The 21,553-nt window shown below is 40.0% G+C and overlaps 2 protein-coding genes across 2 annotated transcripts in view; both read right to left on the bottom strand.

Moving 5' to 3' along the window:
* Nucleotides 1–7,657, bottom strand: part of tent4b (terminal nucleotidyltransferase 4B) — a 30,760-nt gene extending 23,103 nt beyond the window's left edge. Inside the window, exon 1 of the mRNA XM_080885843.1 lies at nt 6,757–7,657. Within this exon, the coding sequence (XP_080741969.1) occupies nt 6,757–7,292 (536 nt within the window). The 5' untranslated portion in view covers nt 7,293–7,657. The remainder of the gene's footprint in view (nt 1–6,756) is intronic.
* A 2,374-nt stretch (nt 7,658–10,031) lies between these two features.
* Nucleotides 10,032–21,525, bottom strand: heatr3 (HEAT repeat containing 3). Its single transcript, XM_080884735.1, has 15 exons — nt 21,232–21,525; nt 20,937–21,109; nt 18,038–18,125; nt 17,610–17,710; nt 17,156–17,265; nt 15,038–15,178; nt 14,601–14,893; nt 13,147–13,237; nt 12,781–12,935; nt 12,404–12,486; nt 12,133–12,269; nt 11,916–12,004; nt 11,382–11,525; nt 11,138–11,314; nt 10,032–10,950 (listed from the first exon to the last, which is right to left on the bottom strand). The coding sequence occupies exons 1-15, from the start codon at nt 21,370–21,372 to the stop codon at nt 10,837–10,839; spliced, it is 2,037 nt and encodes a 678-aa protein (XP_080740861.1). The 5' UTR covers nt 21,373–21,525; the 3' UTR covers nt 10,032–10,836.
* Nucleotides 21,526–21,553: the final 28 nt, after the last annotated feature.

Below are 21,553 nucleotides of genomic sequence, written 5' to 3' on the forward strand. Positions count from 1 at the left end.
GTTGTTTTGTTTATTAAAAAACAAAACAACAACAAAATGCTCAGGTACAATATAGACTATGGGTCCGTTCTTCGTACCTCGCTTACTACATCCAAGATCAAATGACACATCCAAGATCAAATCATCGCGCTAACTTTGAGCTCGCTATTCCGGTTCTCCGAACACACCTGTTGTTGACGATTAGTATAGCTGGATGAAGTAATGTGAGATCACTGGGTGGCTTAACAGGGGCTACGCATCGATAGTAGAAACATTGATCGGCAACCCTTTGATTGGTCGGCGAAAATGTCGAAGGAGTGCGCTCGGTATTTTTCGGCAGCAGAGCAAGAACTCTTGATTGAGGGATTTCAGGAGTTTCAGAGTTTAATTAAAACGCAAGGGAACACTGCAAAGGCTGCAAAAGCAAGGAGAGAGGGCTGGCAGAAAGTTGCTGACAAATTAAACTCGCAAGTAATTTAATAATAATAATAATAATAATAATAGATTGGATTTATATAGCGCTTTTCAAGGCACCCAAAGCGCTTTACAATACCACTATTCATTCACTCTCACATTCACACACTGGTGGAGGCAGCTACGGTTGTAGCCACAGCTGCCCTGGGGCAGACTGACAGAAGCGAGGCTGCCATATCGCGCCATCGGCCCCTCTGGCCAACACCAGTAGGCAATAGGGTAAATTTATTATATTACACTATATTATATTATATTACATTATATCCTCTTTCACATTAGAGCCACAACAGGACCCACTAGAACATGGGAACAAGTAAAAGTGAAATATAAGAATATTCTACAGAACGGTAATATTTATCACTTATATTGCTTTTAGTCTCTTGAAAAGAGACCCTGAAATAATCTGTTTGTTTATAACAGCAACCAAGAAAAGGGCAGAGCACAAAAAGACAGGTGGTAGTCCTGCACCTCCTCGTCAACAAGTTGGTTAAGTAAATAATACCCTCACGGGAAAATCGATATCTCTCTATGAGCACACTGTCGCGCTGAGCTAAAGGATCCTGTCTATCCCGCAATATACGCTGAATTCTGAGAACTCTCCTTATCAATCTTGCACCTTCCGCAATGGGCTGCTCACGTATACGGACAGGACATGGCTGCGACAGACTTCCCAAATCCAAATCCAGCTAACTTACTTAGCGAGGTACGAAGAGCGGACCCTATGTCTGCAAATTTCTGTGTTGAACCCACACTACCCTGTTCTCTTAAGAGCGCAGATGAAAGGCTTTAGAACAGTTTTTCACACGTGTAACCAACACTTGCTCAATATTATTATTATTATATGGCTCACTTAGATAGCTCTTACTAATCACAGATGAATCACAGAGAAGAAACTTGGAAGATTTAACATGAGTAATGCAAGATTTCTCTGGTCATGTTGGCATGATTGTCATAGCAACAGCAACTTGTAAAGGTACAACAATAAATCTTGGACTGAGACAAGCTAGCTTGCATGCTAATACATTTGTTAATAGACAGGGTGATGACTCTCCACAAGGATTCATTTTGTCTACAGTTCATCAAACTAGAAGTGCAACCACTTTATTTTCAGTATATTTTAATAACCTGATTTGACTGACCAAAGCCACACCAAATGATTTGAATAAAGCTCATCTGGTTGGCTAACACCTGTAACAGCACTTGACAAGATGAATTCTACTGGACTTTTCACTGCAAGCTCAGCAAGCAAAGCAACAAATCCATAATTCAATTCAGCAAAACTTAACATCATCCCACTAAAAGTGAAGGTGAAGATGGGGTTAACCAATGAGCATGGCTTTGGTCTGATCTTTAGAATCACCCAATTTTTATGAGAGTAGACTTAAAGTCTTACTGTGAACGAAAACTGGTGACTGAGCCTATAAATTCAAATTGTTGAAAACCTCATCAACTTCAATTGATGTTTTGCACACTCATGTCCACAGATCACATGGTATTAACTTCCACACCATTTTGTCATGGTGACAATGTAGGATCACGTGAATAAGGCATTCGGTTGCATGTGGTTGCTAGAGGTTTACTGCAGTTGCTGGGAAAATTATTACTAAAATCCCCACCCATGCACGCCTAAAGACTAGCCAGCCAGCCCCCTGGCAACCACTTGTTGCGAGGGAAAAGTGTATTTCCCAACCAGTTGGTTAAATAGCAGCCTTGCGATTGCTTTGGTGACATATTGCTACAGTTGTACTTTGAATGGCAATGACGGATTGTCTAAGAAACACTGTCCAGCTACTCTCCAAGATGTAGTGAAACTGTGACGCAAACTGAACATGAAGAGGGTTCACCTTCAAAGTAAAAGCTGTGCCTTAGTAGTGTAGCCAACATTTTGCAAAATACAGAGCTTTTGCTTTGAAGGCAAGTAGGGCTGAACGATATATCGCATTTGCGATAATATCGCGACATGATCAAGTGCAATTTTCTAACCGCAAAGGCTGCGATTATACTCTGGACATGTCCAAATTCATGGGCTGCATCCTCCTGAGGCCGCATTTGTAGACCGATTACGTCACAGCGACGCGCCGAAGGCTGTCCAAATTACTACCATATCCCAGAATTCATAGCGCGGCCCAGCCAAACTCCAGTTTCCAGCAATGGCGGCCGCTACTAAGTTTTAAAATTACTCATACTAATCTTTCTGGGTCACAAAATAAACTTTTAACATATTTTCAGGCGAGAAAGTAGTTGTGTAAACATCAAATATCTGCTCGGTTTATCAAGATATCCCATATTTGCAAAAGTGCTTCGACGTTTTCAGAGGCGTCTGCTACCCACCAGCTCGACAGCTAGCCGGGAGCTCGAGGGTTACTGATGCGGCCGAGAACGGCACAACTCCCGGCACATCATTTTCAGATCACCGCGGAGTTTCGCTGCTCGGGTTAAACGTAATATATAAGTCACTTAGACAACCTAAAAATGTTATTGTTGGGCTTTTTTCAGTGTTTTGTTTGTTCGTGAGTAAATCGGTTTGGCTGAGATTAAAGTTATTAGATTAGATAAAATAAAACTTTATTAATCCCCCGGGTGGGTTCCTCCTTGGTTTTCACACAGCTGACTAAACGTCAAACAGAAAACTTATTAAACAGAAGTATGAGACAGTCGAGAATTTACACCAGTGTCTGGTTATATTTTAGATAGCAAGAAGCAGACGGCCGAGTTTATTAAACTCCACCGAGACAGCGGTGACGCTAATCAGAACTAGACCGTCCAATTTCACGCCTTTAAATTTTAAAGGCGTGTTTGTGTGTGTGTTTATACAATTGCTATTATGTTTGCACTTTATGTGTAATGTTACTGACTGCAGAGATCAGTAAGATGTGTGTATTTTTTATTTATTAGTTTTATTTATTTAATATTATTTTTTAATTGAATGACTGTCTAGTAGTTCACAGATGTCGAAAAACTGAGTGTGGTAAAGCCACTGATTTTTTTTATGTATATTTCTGCAATCTGCACATTGCACTGACTTTCATTTTAATGTTTACACCAGGGTTCCTTGTCAGCACTTTATGCTCAGATGTTTGTAAGCTAAAAATAAACTATTGTGTATGTTCAAATATACTGTTGTGATTGAAGAAGTTAAATAAAAATGTCAGTCATCAATTCATGCATCACCTCATGTCATCATAACAGAGGTCTGTCTTCCAGGAAAGAACAGTTTAAAATTAATGTAATATAGTATTGGCCATACTATATGATGTATTGCTTGTCTTTGTTTAATAATACAGAAGACAAAGACCTTAAAAAAATAATCGCATATCGCATCGCAATCGCAATATTGGGGCAAAAAAAAAATCGCAATTAGATTATTTTCCATAATCGTTCAGCCCTAAAGGCAAGCATTCTCCTTTTCCAGTTTACCATCGTACCCTCTCAAGTTTTACTACTTCTGGGCTTAGAGTTAGTTAGTACGCTAAGATAAACATGAAACTCTATAGGCAAGTGTGCCAATCTCCAGGCAAAAAAATGAATCTACAAAAAAAAAAAAAAAAAAAAAAAGAAAAAAAAAAAAAAAGGAAGAAATTGGTGAAACCAATTTCACCTAGCGACACACAGGAACTTGCCAACCAGTTGGAACATTTTTCCCCCTACCAACCAGTGGTTGTATCACATCCAATATGCCGGCCAAATCAAGAAATGTGCACATGACATAAATAAAATAGGACAAGCGGTCTTTGAAATCCCAGGTAACTACATCTCACAGTCAAAAACAGTAGAAAAGTATAGTCTTTTTAAGCAAGAACCAATCAGCCACAAGATACTCTTCTCATGAACAACATGACCATTAATGCTAGCACCCATGACAGCAGTGCTTTTTAAAGCCACTGATTTAAAAGTATATTCCATCTGTCTGACTCAAGGTGTTGCATTAGTGTGCTCCCAGGCTACAACTCCCTAGCAACAAAACATGTATAACAAGGGATATTTTACAGTGAACCATTCACATATACAGTAGCTCTGCACATGTTCATTTTCAAAATACATTTACTGTACTGCCATACATCACATTGGCCCTGTGATTTACTACAGTATGGTTAAACAGAAAGCCTTCCGTGGTGGTTGAAGTCCGATTCTGACTCTGAGGTTCAGGTTTTAGTATTAGCCCAGCTAATCACTAAGGAATGTCCTTAAGCAAACACAGAGCTACAATATTACTATAAATGAGAATCAGCCAAAGACTAAACTCCACACTAGGGTGTTCTGCTTGTCTGCACTTGCCTAACAGAAAGGGGTGGGAAAAGAGACAAACTTCTGCTCTTTAAGAAAAAGAAAATTAAAACAGAGCCCCACCCACCAAAATATTTCCCCACAGTGATCACATCTAAAAGAAACAAATGACAAGAATGAAAAGAAAAAGGCAAAAAGTTAATATAGGCAGTCTTCTCTCATTGAGTCATGTAGTTCAATACTGTAGACTAATGCTAGAAGACTAAATGTAGTAGGTAGGAACAACAATATAAGCCCGGCAATTTAAACATGCATGCTCTCTACGGAATCAAATCTCATTCTCAGTAAATGAAGTGAGTGTCTCTCAAATGAAGTGATAGTATAGTTTAGTAGCTGCCAGAATCTGCTTTGTGGAAATTATGAATCAAATAACTGCTGAAGTTAGCATTAAACTCCAGTATTTTTTCCCTTGCATATGAATAATGTTGGTACCCAAAGAGTCTTTGACCCCTCTCCAAAGGAAAAGCATTAGGACTATAATAAATATTTCAAAGACAACCAGATTTTAAGCAGGGTTTGTTTGTAAGCAGGGAAACAGACTGATTGCCATAACAATGCTATAACCATGTTGACTATCCATGAGTGCTGGTCAAAAATCACCACCAATGCCAAAAATTCTTTTAACTTGCATTTTCTTTTGCTTTCACAGTGCACTCTGTGTTAAAATACACCGTTGTTAGTGGCTAGAAATAACAGGAAAATAATTTAATTCCTTAAAAGGGGCTACAAACACTCCTTAGCTGTCCACAGACTAACAGCACTTATGATCACACTCCGCAGGCTAATAGAAATCCACAGCGACACTAACTAAAAGGCCACTTCACAACCACAATCGTAGTATAGCATCCATACAGCAGATTTGATCTACCATCAGCCCAGGTTAGCCAACCTGTTTCGAGTTGATTTGCATTCCTTCACCTTGTATTTGTCAGTGTCATGATGTTATTCTTTACCTTTGCAATTTGTCCTCTGTCATATCTTTCACCCTCTGAGCATTCTGAGTACACCAGCATTGAATGCCATTAACTGTTTGTCCTCTCTTTCTCCTTGTACTGCAGGTGTGTTTGGCTCAAGAGCAGAAGGCTTTTGATCTGCAGTTACTGACCCCCACCAACTTACTGACTTTTTATTGTACTGTTTGTCATTTCTCCATTTTCCTTCTCTTTGCTTCCCTCTCATAACCAGTTGAAGTGGTCTGTTTCTTCCAAAGGTTCGTTTCTATTAAAGGAGTTTTCGCCTCCCCACTTTCGCCTAAAGTTGTTGGTGAACGCAAACATGAACTTTACCCAGCAACAGTAATGAGTACGTATAAGAACAAGACTGGGTACACTTATCACTTAACCTAAATGATCACTATAATGTTCTAAATACTACAGAGACTCATATGGTGTTGAATATTTATCCAGAACCACGTAGAATCGAAATAATAATTAGACTGTAACAAGGAGCTGGTCATCGATATGCAAACCATAGAGCTTAACACCGACTCTAAGTCTCTGCAACTTTGGAGGGATAAAAAGCCATTCTTCCACAATATACTTCCTTATTTTGGTGTTTCATGATAGTGGCAGAGAGCACTATCAAACTTTTTTTCTTTTAACTCTGGACTGCAAAGGAGATACCATATGATTTTGGCCAAGGAGCCATGTGAACTCACGCCACTCCCACCACAGCACCTTTTCATAACCTTATATAATAGTCTTAAATAAGGTGCCTTTCAACCAAAAGTATTAAATTTTATGCTCAAATGAGCCTTAATGCAATTAGAAAACATTGCACATGGTTGCCCAACACGATAGGTGGAGCTGACAAAGTGGGTGGGGATGGGATCTGACAGCCTCAATTATCTCAGCATGCAGGTGTTCAAGTTAGGCTTTAAATAAACAAATAAATAAAACACTGCAGGTGAACACCTACTTGGGGTTGGCTTACACATTCACACCCTCATTAAGGGGTCCAATACAGTAAAATAATTTATAAAGGTTCTCTCTTTTCCAACTTCGTTAAACTCTTTCTTACCCTATAATTCCCTCTGAGTAGTTCCTTTCTTTCCATGGCGTGCCCGTGTAACCAACATATTCTTTATTGTCACCGTTTAAGATGACACTGAATCCGAAAGTGCTAGCTTTGTTGTCCCTTTTTCTTTTGGGGGGCTGTCCGTCCGTGACTCTGCTAACAGCGACCCCGCTGCCGTGCTGTTGCTGCCCTCCTCCACCGACACCGCCCGTACCAACGACTCGGCTGTTGTGGTTGCTGTTAGTTTCGAGTGGTATGAAGTCCCCCTGTACTGTCAATTCTCCATCCCCCATCGGGGCCGACATCCCCTGAGTCTTGGCTTCTCCGATGCCGCTGCTTTTTGTATCGGGTGCCTCGTTTCCTTCTGCGACGACGGCTCCCGACACCCCGTTAACGTTAGCTTTTGGGCTCGATACAGTAGTGTAGCTGTTATTCACGTACAAGTAGCCAATTCTCTGTGTCATCTCCCAAATCTGCATCCACAGGTTGTTAGCGGGTCCACGTTGTTCTGGTTGGAACCAGGCGATCCTCGGATCCATCAAATGACACTGTAGGCAAACCGCCCCCCCGCCACCACCGAGCAATGCTCAGCTCGTGTGCAGCTAGCCAGGTCGCTGGCTAACGTTAGCTAGCCTGCTGTAGCCTCGTTATAGCTGCTGCCCGTTACTTCTAGAATCTACTTTTTTTTTAAAAGAAAAAAAAAGAAAAACAACAGGCTCCCTTGTAGTAACGATGAAGACAGTTTTCGACCCAAAAACATCCACAGCAAATAAGTCAAGAGCCTGAGTCAAGTATTAAAAACGGTAGCTCAAGCCAAAGTTGTAGCAGAAGACTGGAAAAACGTGCAGGCACCGCTGGTAGAAGTACCTCTCTGACCCTTTCCTCCAGATCGTGGGTCCCTCAATGGCGGCGTGTATATCTGTACTTCGCATGCGCGGAGCGAGTGAAAAGGGGGCGGGCAGTGTTGTTACGCAACGGACGACTATTTTTTTTGTTACATAATAACGTCTGATTCTCCTTATTTGATTATTATAATGGGAGAAAACGTGGGAAACGCGTGACATATAGTGCATAAATAACACAACTCAATTTAGTTAATTTAAAGATAAAACTAATAATTAAACCAACTTTGAGAACAGAAACTCGGGACATATTTGAAAAAAAATTGAAAAAAAACGAATGTTTAATATAGAATTATTTATCTTATAAAATGTTAAATTGACAGGGGGAAAATTTTCAAGAAAAAAACAGCCTTCCTACTCCTTATTATTAACTTACATCTTAGCATACATAGGAAACAAAACCTTATTGAGAGCCTTGCTTTTTAAAAAATAAAATTATGCTGAATGTTACAGACACCCTGGATTTTCTTTGATATTGCCTTTTCTTACCATTAATTGCACCTTTTTAAAATAATGCTAAAGAAAATACCTTCTAATTCATTCATCCATTCTGTAGTAAAAACAGACACTTTGAGCAAAGTAGACTTGTACTCATACCAATACACTGTCTAGCATCCCACTTGCTGTATGAAATCAAACACTTTACTAATTTGGGGTTGCTGATGTCAAAATTCATACTCAATTTGCTCTACAGTCATGTTATTTCACAAGTGGCAATTGTAAATACGATATGAAAAGATGGGTTTTTTTCTATTTACATGCTCCACTACATCCAAACATTGACGAAACATCAACGATTTAATGAAAAGGGCATACTTTGTTCATGTTTTGGATGACAGTGGGTGATCAAGACAAGCCATAGGCATCTCATTCAGTTTGCAGGGTGTGTGTCAAGAGCATGGATTAAGGGAAAGAGAAAAGACTTGTGTTTTGGTATTCCAGTCTAATCAAGGGAGCCACAAAAACACTTTGACAACTGCCACTTCAGTTTAATCAATATATTTCTAGATACAGTTCCAAAACAAAATAATTTATTGTTTACCTTAACCAGGCATCAGTAATGAGACCTGTACATCCTCCAGATTAAATACCACCTCACATTTTTACTGGCTCAGGTAATGAGAGGGAAGAGTCTGATGGGGTTTTTCTTTTCTCCAGAGCCACAACATTCTAATGATTTTGAAGATTCTAGTAGCTTATTTGTTGCCTGGTCATTTTGTACATACATGTACAAGATTTTAATCTGCTGAAGGAAGCAGCTGCGTTACTTTGGTCTAGCATCAACTGAGAGGTCAAAAGCCATCTTAAAGTGTATCCTACTGTATAATAGCCATTATGGTCAATTGGTCGTTCTGTGCAATTAAAAGAAGGCTATGCAAATATACAAATTGTGTTGGAGAAGCTGAAATACAATGAGCGCAAACAGGTCATAAGCGAAGAAAAATTGATTTGCTTTTTTGTGACAAAACTATGAGACTGAATATTTTTATAGGCATTTTTAACTGAATTGAACAAGGTAATAATGTTTTTTCTGGAAATCAGCAAATATTTTATATTTTGATGCAGGGCAGCAATAATCACCCAGTGTGTTTAAGTACTCATGCAGAGTAAATATAGTTCACAACAATGCAAACCATGATTTAACAGCTTACAGATGAAGATGCAATATAAACTTCTAACCAGGCAATTTAAAAAAAAAAAAGGGGTCACTATTAATGTCTTTTTCAGCTAATCTAATAAATGATTCTACAAAATCTCAAATCTTATAAAAAGTTCCCATACTCAGTTTTCAAATTCCCAAAAGCAACACACTTTTTCAGCATTTTATTGATCAATTCCAATACTTAAAAATATATATGCTGGTCTTTGAATATTTGTTATGGAGGGAGTCAAGGTAGCTGTTGCAACATACTATGAATATTATTTAAGGTCAGTAAATTGCTCAGTCAGCATCCACCATACCTCGAACCCACGTACGCTCCATGTGGAACATGGGGGTAGCTGAATGGTTTGATGAGTAGGAAAATGATGCGAGTCACATGCTGTGGGGGTTTTGTAGTCATTAGATTTCAAATCCTCTGTGACTTGTCCTAAATCACCTATGAGTGATTTAGGACCAACAAGGCTATGCTCTCAACCACCATCATCAAAACACAACATGAGGGAAAATATTTTGGAGGCACGTTTAGTCCCTTCAGTAGATTTCCAGAGATTTGCAGGCAGCATGCCAGTATATATTGAAGCAGTCCAACACCTTATGAAGACAAATTAATTGAGATTGAGATATATTATCTCAGTGTTTCTACCAGTTTGTATTTGGAAAGTCATGGAAAGATTCCTGAAATGGTTCACATAATGCAAAAGAAGAACATTGAAGAAAAAAAAAAAAAAATCAGGGTTTATTTCAAAAAGGGTACCGGTATTCCTTCACAGCCTGATGACATATTCACACATTAATTTCATTTTTACTGAAATAAGCAAGTTTATGGATATTTTGTTGAAAAAGTCTAAGAAACCACTGCAAGAATAGCTAACAAGCTTTACGTGAATTTTTGTCAGTCACGTATGATGATATCCAAATTATGACCAAAACAGGGAATTCTGGGATTTAGACAGTTCAGATCTATGTATAATTTTACTGACAGATTAAACAAAATCTACAAAATTTACCATCAATCTCCTTCAATTACTGAAAAAATGTGTATGCAGACCAGTGTCTTCATTGGAAAAAACAACAACTTAGAATTCCAAAGTACAATGCAAAGTACAATAAATGCCATCAATATAATCCCCCTCATAATTATACAGATACTTTGAATAGATCAGCATTCTTGTGGAAGTACTGCAAACACCAACGTCAAGCCCGCTGGATTCAAAGAAGGATGCCCATAAGAAAAGTTGGTGTCAGATCCCACACCTGATCTTTCAAAAATGTTTCAATCAGACATGAAAATACAAACACAGTCTCAAAATTGTTTAAAGTTTAATTTAGGTGGGGAAAAAACCTGCCAACTCCAGCATACAATAACGGTTATTACATTCCCTTCGCTCTGCACAACAAACAGTAAACCATCATTTAAAGAATATAAACATAAATACTTGTTGGTTTCACAACCATATTCTGTCTCGTTCTATGCTCCTGCTAGCATATTTGTCCAAATCAAACAGGCTTTTATAGTCCTCATTTTTTCAACACCTTCTCCAGATAACCAATAAATCTTCTCAGGTTCACTCTGATGTTATCCAGCACACACAGCTGCTGAGGGCTGTATTTGCCTTTTCCTTCTTTACGAATCTGGTAGTGGAAAAAAAAAAAGAATTGTTATTCAAAGGAGAATTCACACAATGCAGTGGCGAGATAAGAAAAAAATAAAGGTGCTTCGTATATTTCCAGGGGAGAAAAAAAAAAAAAAGCATAGCTGAAAAAATATTGAGAAATTATCAAGCACACAGATCAGTAAAGATGAATTTATCTTTGGTACCTTGGTCTTGAAGACAGGCTGTAGTGCCTTCAGTGCAGGCAGCAGACTGATGTTTTTTGCAGCTGTCTCTGCCTCCTCTCCATCCGCAAACACATCAAACAAAGCATCAAGGGCTTCTCCATTTACAACGAGTTCAGGATCCTTTGTGGCAACTTGAAGCAACGCATTTCCGATCATCTGTGGAAGAAGAGGTTCTTAGAGGAAGAACAACTTTTCCAAAAGAATAAATGAGAGAAAGAGATACCTGCAGGGTTTCTGCAGTGCCCTTCTCTTTGGCTAATGTGCTGCCAGTGATGCCAAGAATGGCGACGGCGTTGACCCTCACGCTGACAACATCACAGCGGGTGGCCGTTTCGCTCAAGCTCATCAGCTGCTGGGGGGTCATACACTAGCAAAAACAAAAGCCAAACACATAGATACTGAGCTGTCAGGAACAAAAACTGTCAACAGAAGCAAGTGTGAAGTGGCAGTGGATTTTAAAGTTCAGTTCAAGGCGGAAATTTTACATTCAGGTCTGTTTTTATGCAGTTACCAAAGACGGAACTAACATATGGAGTATTATTCAACCTGTACACTCCTGTCATGTGTTCTGCAGCCATGATAACAAAGACTATATAATTAGGCACAGGGAAATGTAGAATCAAGCATTTTTATCATTTACCCTCAGCTAGCAGCTAAAAGTCGGGATACCTCGACCTCGGCTGCACAGACTTTGACCTCTTTTTGTAATCACCAAAACTGATTTAGCTGTTTATTTAAATAGTGGCGTCTTATCTACCTGTGGGATATTTTTGGAGGCAATCATCTGTAAAAGAGATCGCATGGCGCTGATGACAGCCTCTAGAAACTCCTCGTCTTTGGGAATCTCTGAAAGAAACAGTTTCGATTTGTAGTTTCCTTTCTCACAAATGCATACTCACTTTTTTGCCTTCTTTAAATAGAAAAATAACAAATGGTACTATAATACTGCAGAAGAAGTTTTATTAATGTGAGACCTGGAGCACCAAAGACCATAGAGGAGAGATGCTGTGCTGCTTCCTGCAGGGCTGTTGCACCACCCAAAGACTCTGCATCCATGGTGGAGAGGATACTGTGGAGGCAAGTCAGTGCCCGGGATTGAACGCGCTCCATCCTAAAAAGAAGGTGAGACTTTTTATTTAAAAATTTAGAGACTTTAAAAAAAAAAAAAATTATTTATAAATGAGAAAGAATAAAGATAGTTAAACTCAGACAGTGAAGTTCAATGGAAGAAGAGAGGAGGATTACTTTTTTATCAGGCCTCTCCAGGAGGGATTTTGATGGCACAAATTCACAGTTTCCTTTTTAGGGAACTCTGTTTTCTTCAGAACCTTAAAAACAGGAAAATATGGAATATTATGGCAGCCCTTTTACATTTGGGAGTGGCTGCGTAGGTGCATATAAACTGTATGTGAAAGTGAGTTCTCTATGAAACTGCACAAACAACGCAATCCATTCAGCCTGGGGGAGAAGATGGGTGAGGTTCACCACATAATCAATCTAATCTGAAATTTGTATTTACAGCAATGCAAGCTAAAATGACAGCTTAACAACATTCACAAGCGCGTCAAAGCTTTGATGATGAACTGGCTGAGATGTGACTGAAGAATCAGACTGTCATTTGCCTTTTGTGGTATGCTGTGGTTGATCAAAGCCCCATGAACTTCAGCTGACAAGCACAATGGAGACATCAGATTGGACACTCCATCACAAAGACCATCGGGACCCATGTCACTTTCATCACTGCTTGATTCCTCCTCCCACTCGTCATCAGAAGGGTCTGAACATGTGCACACACAGAGAGTTAATTAGAGAAATTAACAATGAAGATTTTTTTTTTTTTAATGTTCTCAAATGAGACCTTTGTGTGCATTTCTTGCTATAACAGTTTCTCCGATAGACAAACACATAGTTGGTGACTGTGTCATAGGAAATATATTTGATGAAAAGTGCCTGGGGTCAGCATGGCTGTCCGTGGCCACACCACTCACCGTCAGAGCAGCACATGTTGACGATGATCTCCAAGGACGTTTGCTGGGCTGTCAGCAAGGCCGTTGCCTCCCTCAGCTCCTCCTTCCCCCTCTGGACAAAAACAATCAGCCATGTGAGTCAACATTCTACTAAAACAATGCCTTTTAGCACTCTTATCACCCAGTCTGGGTTCAGCTGACTGCCACAAAGAAAAATAATTCTACAGATGCATTCCACTATGTCCTTCTTGCGGTGCAGTGAGCATTAAAACCCAGTTCAAGGGTGTTGCTCCTGAAGGAATAAGTGTAAAACTGTGTTTGCATGATAAATAAATGGTTTACCCCAGATGAATCTTTATACTAGTACACTAGAACAACCCAAACAACCCGCAATATTAGAGGGTATTCTGGTACGTCACCATGAATGTCACCCACAATCCTAGGGCCTCGGCTCTGACTGAGCTTAGAGGGACAGCTCTGTCTCGCCGGAGTCAGGTCTGGGGACTGTCAACTTGGTGGAAGCCACAAGTTGGTCCTCAGCTGAACCTTGTTGGGTGTCCCTAATCTGCTCCCCCCTAAACCCGACAGTTTGTCTGCCCTGTCGCTCTGGCTCACATTTCAGCGTGACTCACACACCACCTTTTCACCAGGCATTAATGTGCACCTCAAAAACAAAACAAAGAAACCCTAACAACAAAAAACTTGAAACCAAATTGAGATTAACCCTTTAAAACACCTGAGAAATGGCCCTAAACTTTGACTTATGAGTCATTAGAACCCCAACCCTAATCACTTAAAATTGGTCTAAAAAAAGCCAAATGAAAGTAAGTCAGTTTTCTTCCAGTGAAAAATGCATAATAAGAGCCATAAACTCTTCTACCCCAAATGCCCTCTGTCAAGTACTGAATGAGCCAATAGGCAGCCACCAATGGTTTTACTTTAAGGGATCATTACAGCATCATGTACACCATGTTATAATTAAACCTTAATCAAAATGATACTTTATTTTTGCAGTGGATGCTTACATTGGAATTTTGAGTTTTAAAAAGCTTTGCTTCAGGTAGAATATACTTTTTGTTCAGCATAATTGCAAACATTTGCATTTTTACAGTTGAAAACACTTGTCCACGCTCTCGTGCAAAACAGAGCGTATGCTCTGTGCTGATGAATAAATTAGAAGACAATGTGCATATAATAAAATAATACTGGTCAATATCTCAGACTATTTTACATACGAGTGGAAGAATGCAAATGGCAATACATAAGGGTTTACTGATTTCAACCTCTATGCCCAGAGGCCCACAGGCTGAAAGTACAGAATTTTAATACTAAGCAGAGCATAATTAATTCAATGCATATATAACGGATCAGACAGTTTAGAGGTATGAAACAGCCAATTCCTCAACTGTAACTGTCCTTGCTTTGGTTTTCTTAACTCTAAATGGGCCTAAGAGATTGCAAGAGTTAATACGTACAGGCAAGAGGTCAGAGAAGTCATTATCAACTTTTGCAGCTTTTCCATTCCTCTTCTGTTTAGGTGCTTCCTCCTCTTCAATCATCTCCTCCTCAGCGAGCTCTTCTGGAGCTTGGCCCTCTATGTCTGACACAGCTGGGGCGTTTCTGTGGCGAAGCTCCTCTGCTTGTCTAAGTTCAGGTATTAGCATACCTGCATCCAAATCCAGGCATTGTGATAAGGTAGCTACCACAGCGTTGACGGTCTCGGCCTGATGAGCAGCAGGCAGACTACTCTTCATGTTCCACAGCGTACCTGAGCAACACATCAGACAGAGTTCAGGCTCAGGAAGGGGTATGACACATTACAATTTACAGACTCCTGTGCTGGTCAATTTGTCTAATTGTGGTTAAGTTTAGAACAACAACAAAAAAAGACATGAAAAGGGACAAATTGTACCTGCAGCCAGTGTCCTGAGGAGAGTTTGTGTCACGCCTGGTTGAGATGACAGCAGCACATTCTCCAGGGCTCCGAGCACAGCAGTGTTCATGCTACAAAGCAGCTCTGGGTTATCCTCAGTCACAGTGTGCAAACAGTGAGCTGGGGAACACACAGAGGAGAGTGTGTTTAAAAGCTGAAACTGGGCACAAAAGCTACAAGCTAGCTTTGTTCTTGGAGTTCCTTGCTGGTGTTAGAACCAGAGGTGGGACCAAGTCATTGTTTTGCAAGTCTCAAGTAAGTCTCAAGTCTTTATCCTCAAGTCTCAAGTCAAGTCTCAAGTAATGTCAGGCAAGTCAGAGTCGAGTCTCAAGTCACTGGTGTAAAAGTCCGAGTCAAGTCACAAGTCTGAAACTTTGAATTTCAAGTCCTTTCGAGTCGTTAAAAAAACGAAAAAATAATGTTGCAGTTATGCTAAATGTAAATATTAGACCATGTAATTTTTAAATCTGTGTTTTTCTCAACACATGACAAAATAGTGAACTTAGAAAATATACACAAATTGTGAAATTGCACCTCTTTAAAATGCAGCTCAATTAAACCTAGCTCCAAGAATAATTTTCACCGACAGTTCTGAGATAAGCTGCATGTTATTCTTGGATGCGGTTGTAGGACCGGCTTTAAAATCGCATGACAAAAATATCATACATAAATAAATGATATTTAAAAAAAAAATATCATTTAAAAAAAAAACTGCATCACCAACGTAGCCTGGAAAACATTTGCTAGTTAGATGAAGTCAGCTATCTCATCGTAGCATATTTATATGCATATTTATAATTATACGGTTCTTGGAGTGAGTGCATACACTCATGAAGTTTAGTAACTTCAGGTCACTGCAACAAGCCCAGGTACAGTTTACCGACGGATGGGTACAGGACCTTGAAATGCACCGTGTAGAAAGTAAAGACCATCGTACGTATCATAAGTTTACCAGTCTCACAAATTGTCGTCATAAATACACATTCCTTAACCGTTTATTAATAGGACCTTTGAGCTCAACGGTAATTAATTAGTAGTGGAAATAATTTCTGGTAGCGTCACAGAAATGTAGCAGTGACAATAATACTGTATGCTGTAATCGTACTGGGCAATTAGTGATACAAAAAACCTGTTTTATCCTGTGAATAAAAGTATATGTTTTTGTCAATGTACCATAATAACAGAAGCGAAACGCAATATTGTGTCAGGACAATTCACTATTCATGCACAATAAATAAAGGAGCATAGCGCCACAATTTCTGTTCAGCGCCAGACTTGCTTGTAACCTATATCACCAATTATGTTAAGAAAAATGACGCATTAACTACAACAGCAGACTGACCTTTGTGGAAATGCTTGGAGCAGACTAACCTGTGAGCTGGAGTGTTCTGGGACGTTATATTTGATCTTTGAATGGCTGCAATCCAGGCCATCCGTCGCGTCTTTGTTACTTCGGAAACATGGCTCGAACAATTTCTCCTCAATGACGTAATCCGATAACAACCGATCTCTTTACCCGTCGGCTTCCCGTGGCTGTCATGCGACCGGCTATTTGCAGTTAATAATACAACAGCTTCTTGACATTTTTGTGTTTCTTTTTATCGCTGTATAACTGATTTTAATTGAAAGCCTGCGTGCGCTAGTACCGCTTGCCACGAGTTCCCAGAATCCTTTGCGGTTCTACCCGTGAATGACGTCACATTTTCAATCTCTATATAATATGCATGTTAAATTTTATATTTGGGGTAAAATATCAAGTCTTTTCAAGTAAACCGGTTCAAGTCCAATTCAAGTCCCAAGTCATTGGTGTAAAAGTCCAAGTCAAGTCACAAGTCTTAGAACATTTTTTCAAGTCAAGTCTAAAGTCATAAAATTAATGACTCGAGTCTGACTCGAGTCCAAGTCATGTGACTCGAGTCCACACCTCTGGTTAGAACCATATTAATAGCACAGATGTGTTAAGCATCCTGTCAGTACTTGTTAGAGGTGTGTCGCCTAATAAATGAAGATGGTTAGAGAACACCTACAAAATGTACACCTTTATTTAATAAAATCTCAATGTTAAATAGCAAATAAGAATAAATGCTTTAGACATACCAGCAGATATGGCTAGTTCCAGGTTGTGTGGGTGTTTCTCCAGGCACTGAACAACCACATCCAAGAGACCGGATTTGTTAAACACAGACAACGCCTGGCTGCTGCTTTCACTGAAAGACAAACAAATAATACAAAGCATGCCTAGGTCAATAAGAGTGATTTATCAGAGACGATGTCAGAAAACTAAATTCAAGGAATAAACTCACAAATATATGGGGTTTTCTGGATTTCTTTTACTTTTATGTAGTTACTAGACATAGAATACCCTCATGAGCTGATCATTAACCAACAGCAAAGGACAGGTGAATGGATGATGTTTTGGCATGTCCCCAAAGATTTTACAGTCAGACCCATAGCAAGACCTGGCTGATTATGTATGTGGCCAAACTGACCTTTCTGAGCCAATAATAATTTTTTAAAAAGCCTTCTATGAAAACAAATAAGGTCAACTTACCACAGATTCCACAGCAAGTGTACAGCTTCATTGGCTACATCCTCCACTGCATTACTTTGGTCTTTCATCGACACAATGGCACTTTCAAAGCCAGCACAGCACTGGAAAGCAAATGTGTTGCAAATGTGAACAGAACAAGTAAAACAGGTCTCAATTTTCCAATCATTCATCTGAACATATTTAGATCATTTCTGACCCTCAAAAATTTGAGAAACTTTTTATGGCTAATTTAAGTTACACAAAGGCCAACACTGAGCTTGGATTTGATGCCATTTGATTCAGTGTCCACTTATATATAACCACAACTATATTTGCTCTGAGATACAAACTAATTGCTGAGGATATTATAGCTTGATGTTGCTGTAACAGCTGCTGATGGGGAGCAACTGAAGTGATGCGGTGAGCGAAAAGCAGCGATGGAGTCTCACCTCTCTAAGCAGTGCTGTCAAAGGAGTCATGATGTCGTGCTTCACCATGTCCTCACACACCTCCTGACCTCCACATGCACTCAGATTCCTGTCAAGGGAAGACACACACAGACGCACAGTCATCAGTCACTCAGAGGAGACTCGCGGTCAGAGATGCTGTTTGTAATTGTGTGTGTGTGTGTGTGGGAGAGGAAAGCAGAGGGGTGGGGGGGAGCCGGGAGATCCACTGTGAGCAATGGTTTTGTTTTGATTTCGAGGAGACAAAATGCTATTTAGGGTTTACTGAAAGGCCTCAAATCAGACTAGAGGTTAATATCAATATGACACACAGTACTGTACTCATCATGCACAGCATGGTATTACGCACAATGTACAATACTGTGCAAAAGTCTTTTCTTTTTTTGCCAATCAGTGCCTTATCAGATGGTGTTGCAAAGGGATACAATACTTTTCTGCATTTGTAATTTCACAGCCAGGACCATATTTTACAGATGGCTGTAGACACTCACTGCTGTACCTCCCTCCCTGTACATATTGACAATTTGAAACAAAAACATTCAAATTTATATATCCATCTATATCTATTAGACCTGTTGCCACTTATTTTCATTCCAGTTCTTGTGTGATTTGGCATGTCTTAGCCTTTTCTCCCTTAAGAATGTCTTCTTGCCAGCCAAACCTAAACTGAGACCATTTCTTATGAGACCTTAGTGAACAGGAAATTGATTAACTAAAAGGCCAGATGTACTTCTCACATCTGTACTGGATTTTTTTATTTCTTAAGGACATCACTTTCTGATACCGTTTCATTTGCTGTAAGCCTTACACTTCTTCTGTCATCCTCACACTTCTTTTTAAATAGCTATTTGGGAATGAACTTGTTGGTGCAAAAACACTATTTTAAAAAAAGCCTGGAAAACTATTGATCAAGCCCACTTTAAACAAAATGGCAAGCAAGGCTGTCACCTTGTAAGAAAAATTTAAAGAAATAAGGGGTGGCTCAAGACTTTTGCACTGGATAAGTACTAGAAACATTCTGTGAGGTTTAATGCAGTCGTCTCACAGCAGAAAGGTCCTTGGTTCTTCTGCCCAACTGTGAAGATTTCTGTGGGAAGTTTGGATGTTCTCCTTGTGTCTGTGTGGCTTCTCTCTAGATAATCCAGTTTCTTTCCACAGTCCAAAGACATCCACAGTAGGTTAACTTGTGATTTCTAAACTGGTTGTCTGTCTGTCTGTGTTAGCCCTATTAGACTGCTGACATGTTCAGGCTACATCTCAGCTTTCACCCCATAACACCTGGGATAGGCTCCAGTCCACTCATGACTCTGAGGTGGATAAGCAGTTAAGAAAAGGGATGCGTAGATGGGTTTAGGCAAAGCAGCTCCCTAGATAGTGTGTAGAAGTCAACAAATGCCACCCACTCAGAGGTAAACGCACTGGACTATGAGCTGTGCTATTTGTATTCTTATATGCACCTCTCTCTGTGAAGCCCGAGAAAAGTTCAGTTCTGTAACACCACACTGACTGAAGTGATTGGAAGAAAAGAGCCACGATTACATTTTCTAATGTTTTCCAGGGCTTTTGTAGACACATTTCTTAGCTTTCTGCATTTTCTGTTGCAGTATCAACAGTGCTCACTAAAAACTAGCACACAATACATGTATTATGCATATAAGCAAAAAGCATGTGTAGCTGTATGTGTAACTAAAATATATATAAGGGAGCCAAATGAAACGGCACAATGTGACTCATTTTATTTATTTATTTATTATCCAATAACACACTTTTAAAAACTGCAGAAGCATGTGACTGACAACTGACTTCCCTCTACCTGCACCTGACTTTCTTCACAGCAGGAAAAGCACTAACATTACTAATGTCAAGTAGTAATCTGGGGCACACAAATGGGAGAGAAATTAAGGCATGTGGTCAAGCAATAAACGTCCTCACTTGCTGTAATCGAGAGAAGAAAATATTAAAAGCATTGTCTTGCTAGCATAAACAGCCTCTTCTTGATGATTCTCACTCCATCACAAAGTATCTACATACAACTACACTGTTAACCAAAGGAGGTTTAAACAGCCAGAATGATAATGTGAGGGTCTCACACCTGCCACTGAAACAACTCTGGCAACAACCCATGCCAGGAACTGGCTCTTTGAGGTTTTCAGCAAGTTTCATTAGCTCTTCTGTTAGCAACAATTTGCTGCCCATGGAGCCTTGGGCACCCACAACTCATCATCTGTTTGCCAGTTGTGGGCCCTTTAATTTGTCACATCATCCATAACCATGGGCTGAGCTTCCACTGCTATGCTGATGATACACAGTTATCATCAGGATAACAGTCACTTCCCTCCTCTGTGCCTTGTAAACTGCCTAAAAGACATCAGAATTGGAATGTCAGCAAACTTTTTCAAATTGAACAACAATAAAAATGATCTCTTGGTTGTGGTTCCCAATTCAAAGCTCGAGAAGAGGGAGGTCTCTGGAGGTCAACAACATCAAATCTGCCTCTAAGTCTGCCTTCCAGCACTTCAAGAACACATGTCCATACTAAAACCTTTATTCTCAAACTCTGCAGCTGGCACCCTCCCTCATGCCTCATCACCTCCTACTTTAACTACGCCAATGATGTTCTGTTTTGGTCGACCATCCCTATCCTTATACCTCCACCAGAGACTGCCACTTCTCTTGTGCCCTTGCTCATACAAATCACTGCAAACTGACAACACAGAAAAGTTCAAATATGTTTTATGATGACCCCAGCACTAAAATGGCCTATTCTAGCAAAAAAAAAAAAAAATAGGTCACACGTGTTGATTACTTGTTAGATGACCCCAGTGATCCAGGTCTTCGTCAAGTGACAGGAACCCAGATTATTTGTTACACCCAGACTCACCTGAGAGCTCCAGTGGCAGTCTCTCTGACAGCCAGGCTCCGGTCCAGCAACATGGGACCCAGGCGCCTAACAGCATCCCTCTGGAGGAAACCCGGAATGGTCTGACTCTGCTGCACCACCCGAGAAATACTGGCACATGCAAACTCTCGCACATCAGCGCTGGGACTCTGCAACTATAGGAAACGTGTTTAAAAGCACGTGACACCAGCTATTCAAAATGTTAGAAACTGCAAAAATAGGAGCTCTTAAACTCAAAGTTAGAAACATTCGAAGAAGAAGCACTGTATATTCCTACTTTCTCAAGCAACTCCGCAGCTGGACAGCTATCATCACCATGCTCTTCCTCCTCACCGTCTCCTTCCTTCACCACAGTCACCGGCAGCCCGACCGAGTTGAACTGCGGACGTTTAAACTTAGTGGTTTTACTTTTACCCATTTCACGTGATTATTAAAGTGCGAGTTGCGCGTATAACGCGGCGTTTACTCCCCTCTTCTTTTCTCTGACACTGAGTTTGTTGCGGATCAAACACACGCTCCGGCTTCTGCCTTGTTGGAGGCCATGTGGAAGACTGTTCCCTGCCGTAAAGTGTTGGTTGCTAAGAGAAAGCACGACGCTG

Source organism: Rhamphochromis sp. 'chilingali' (genome assembly GCF_963969265.1).
Source record: "Rhamphochromis sp. 'chilingali' genome assembly, chromosome: 6".
NCBI classification, from domain to species: Eukaryota; Metazoa; Chordata; class Actinopteri; order Cichliformes; family Cichlidae; genus Rhamphochromis; species Rhamphochromis sp. 'chilingali'.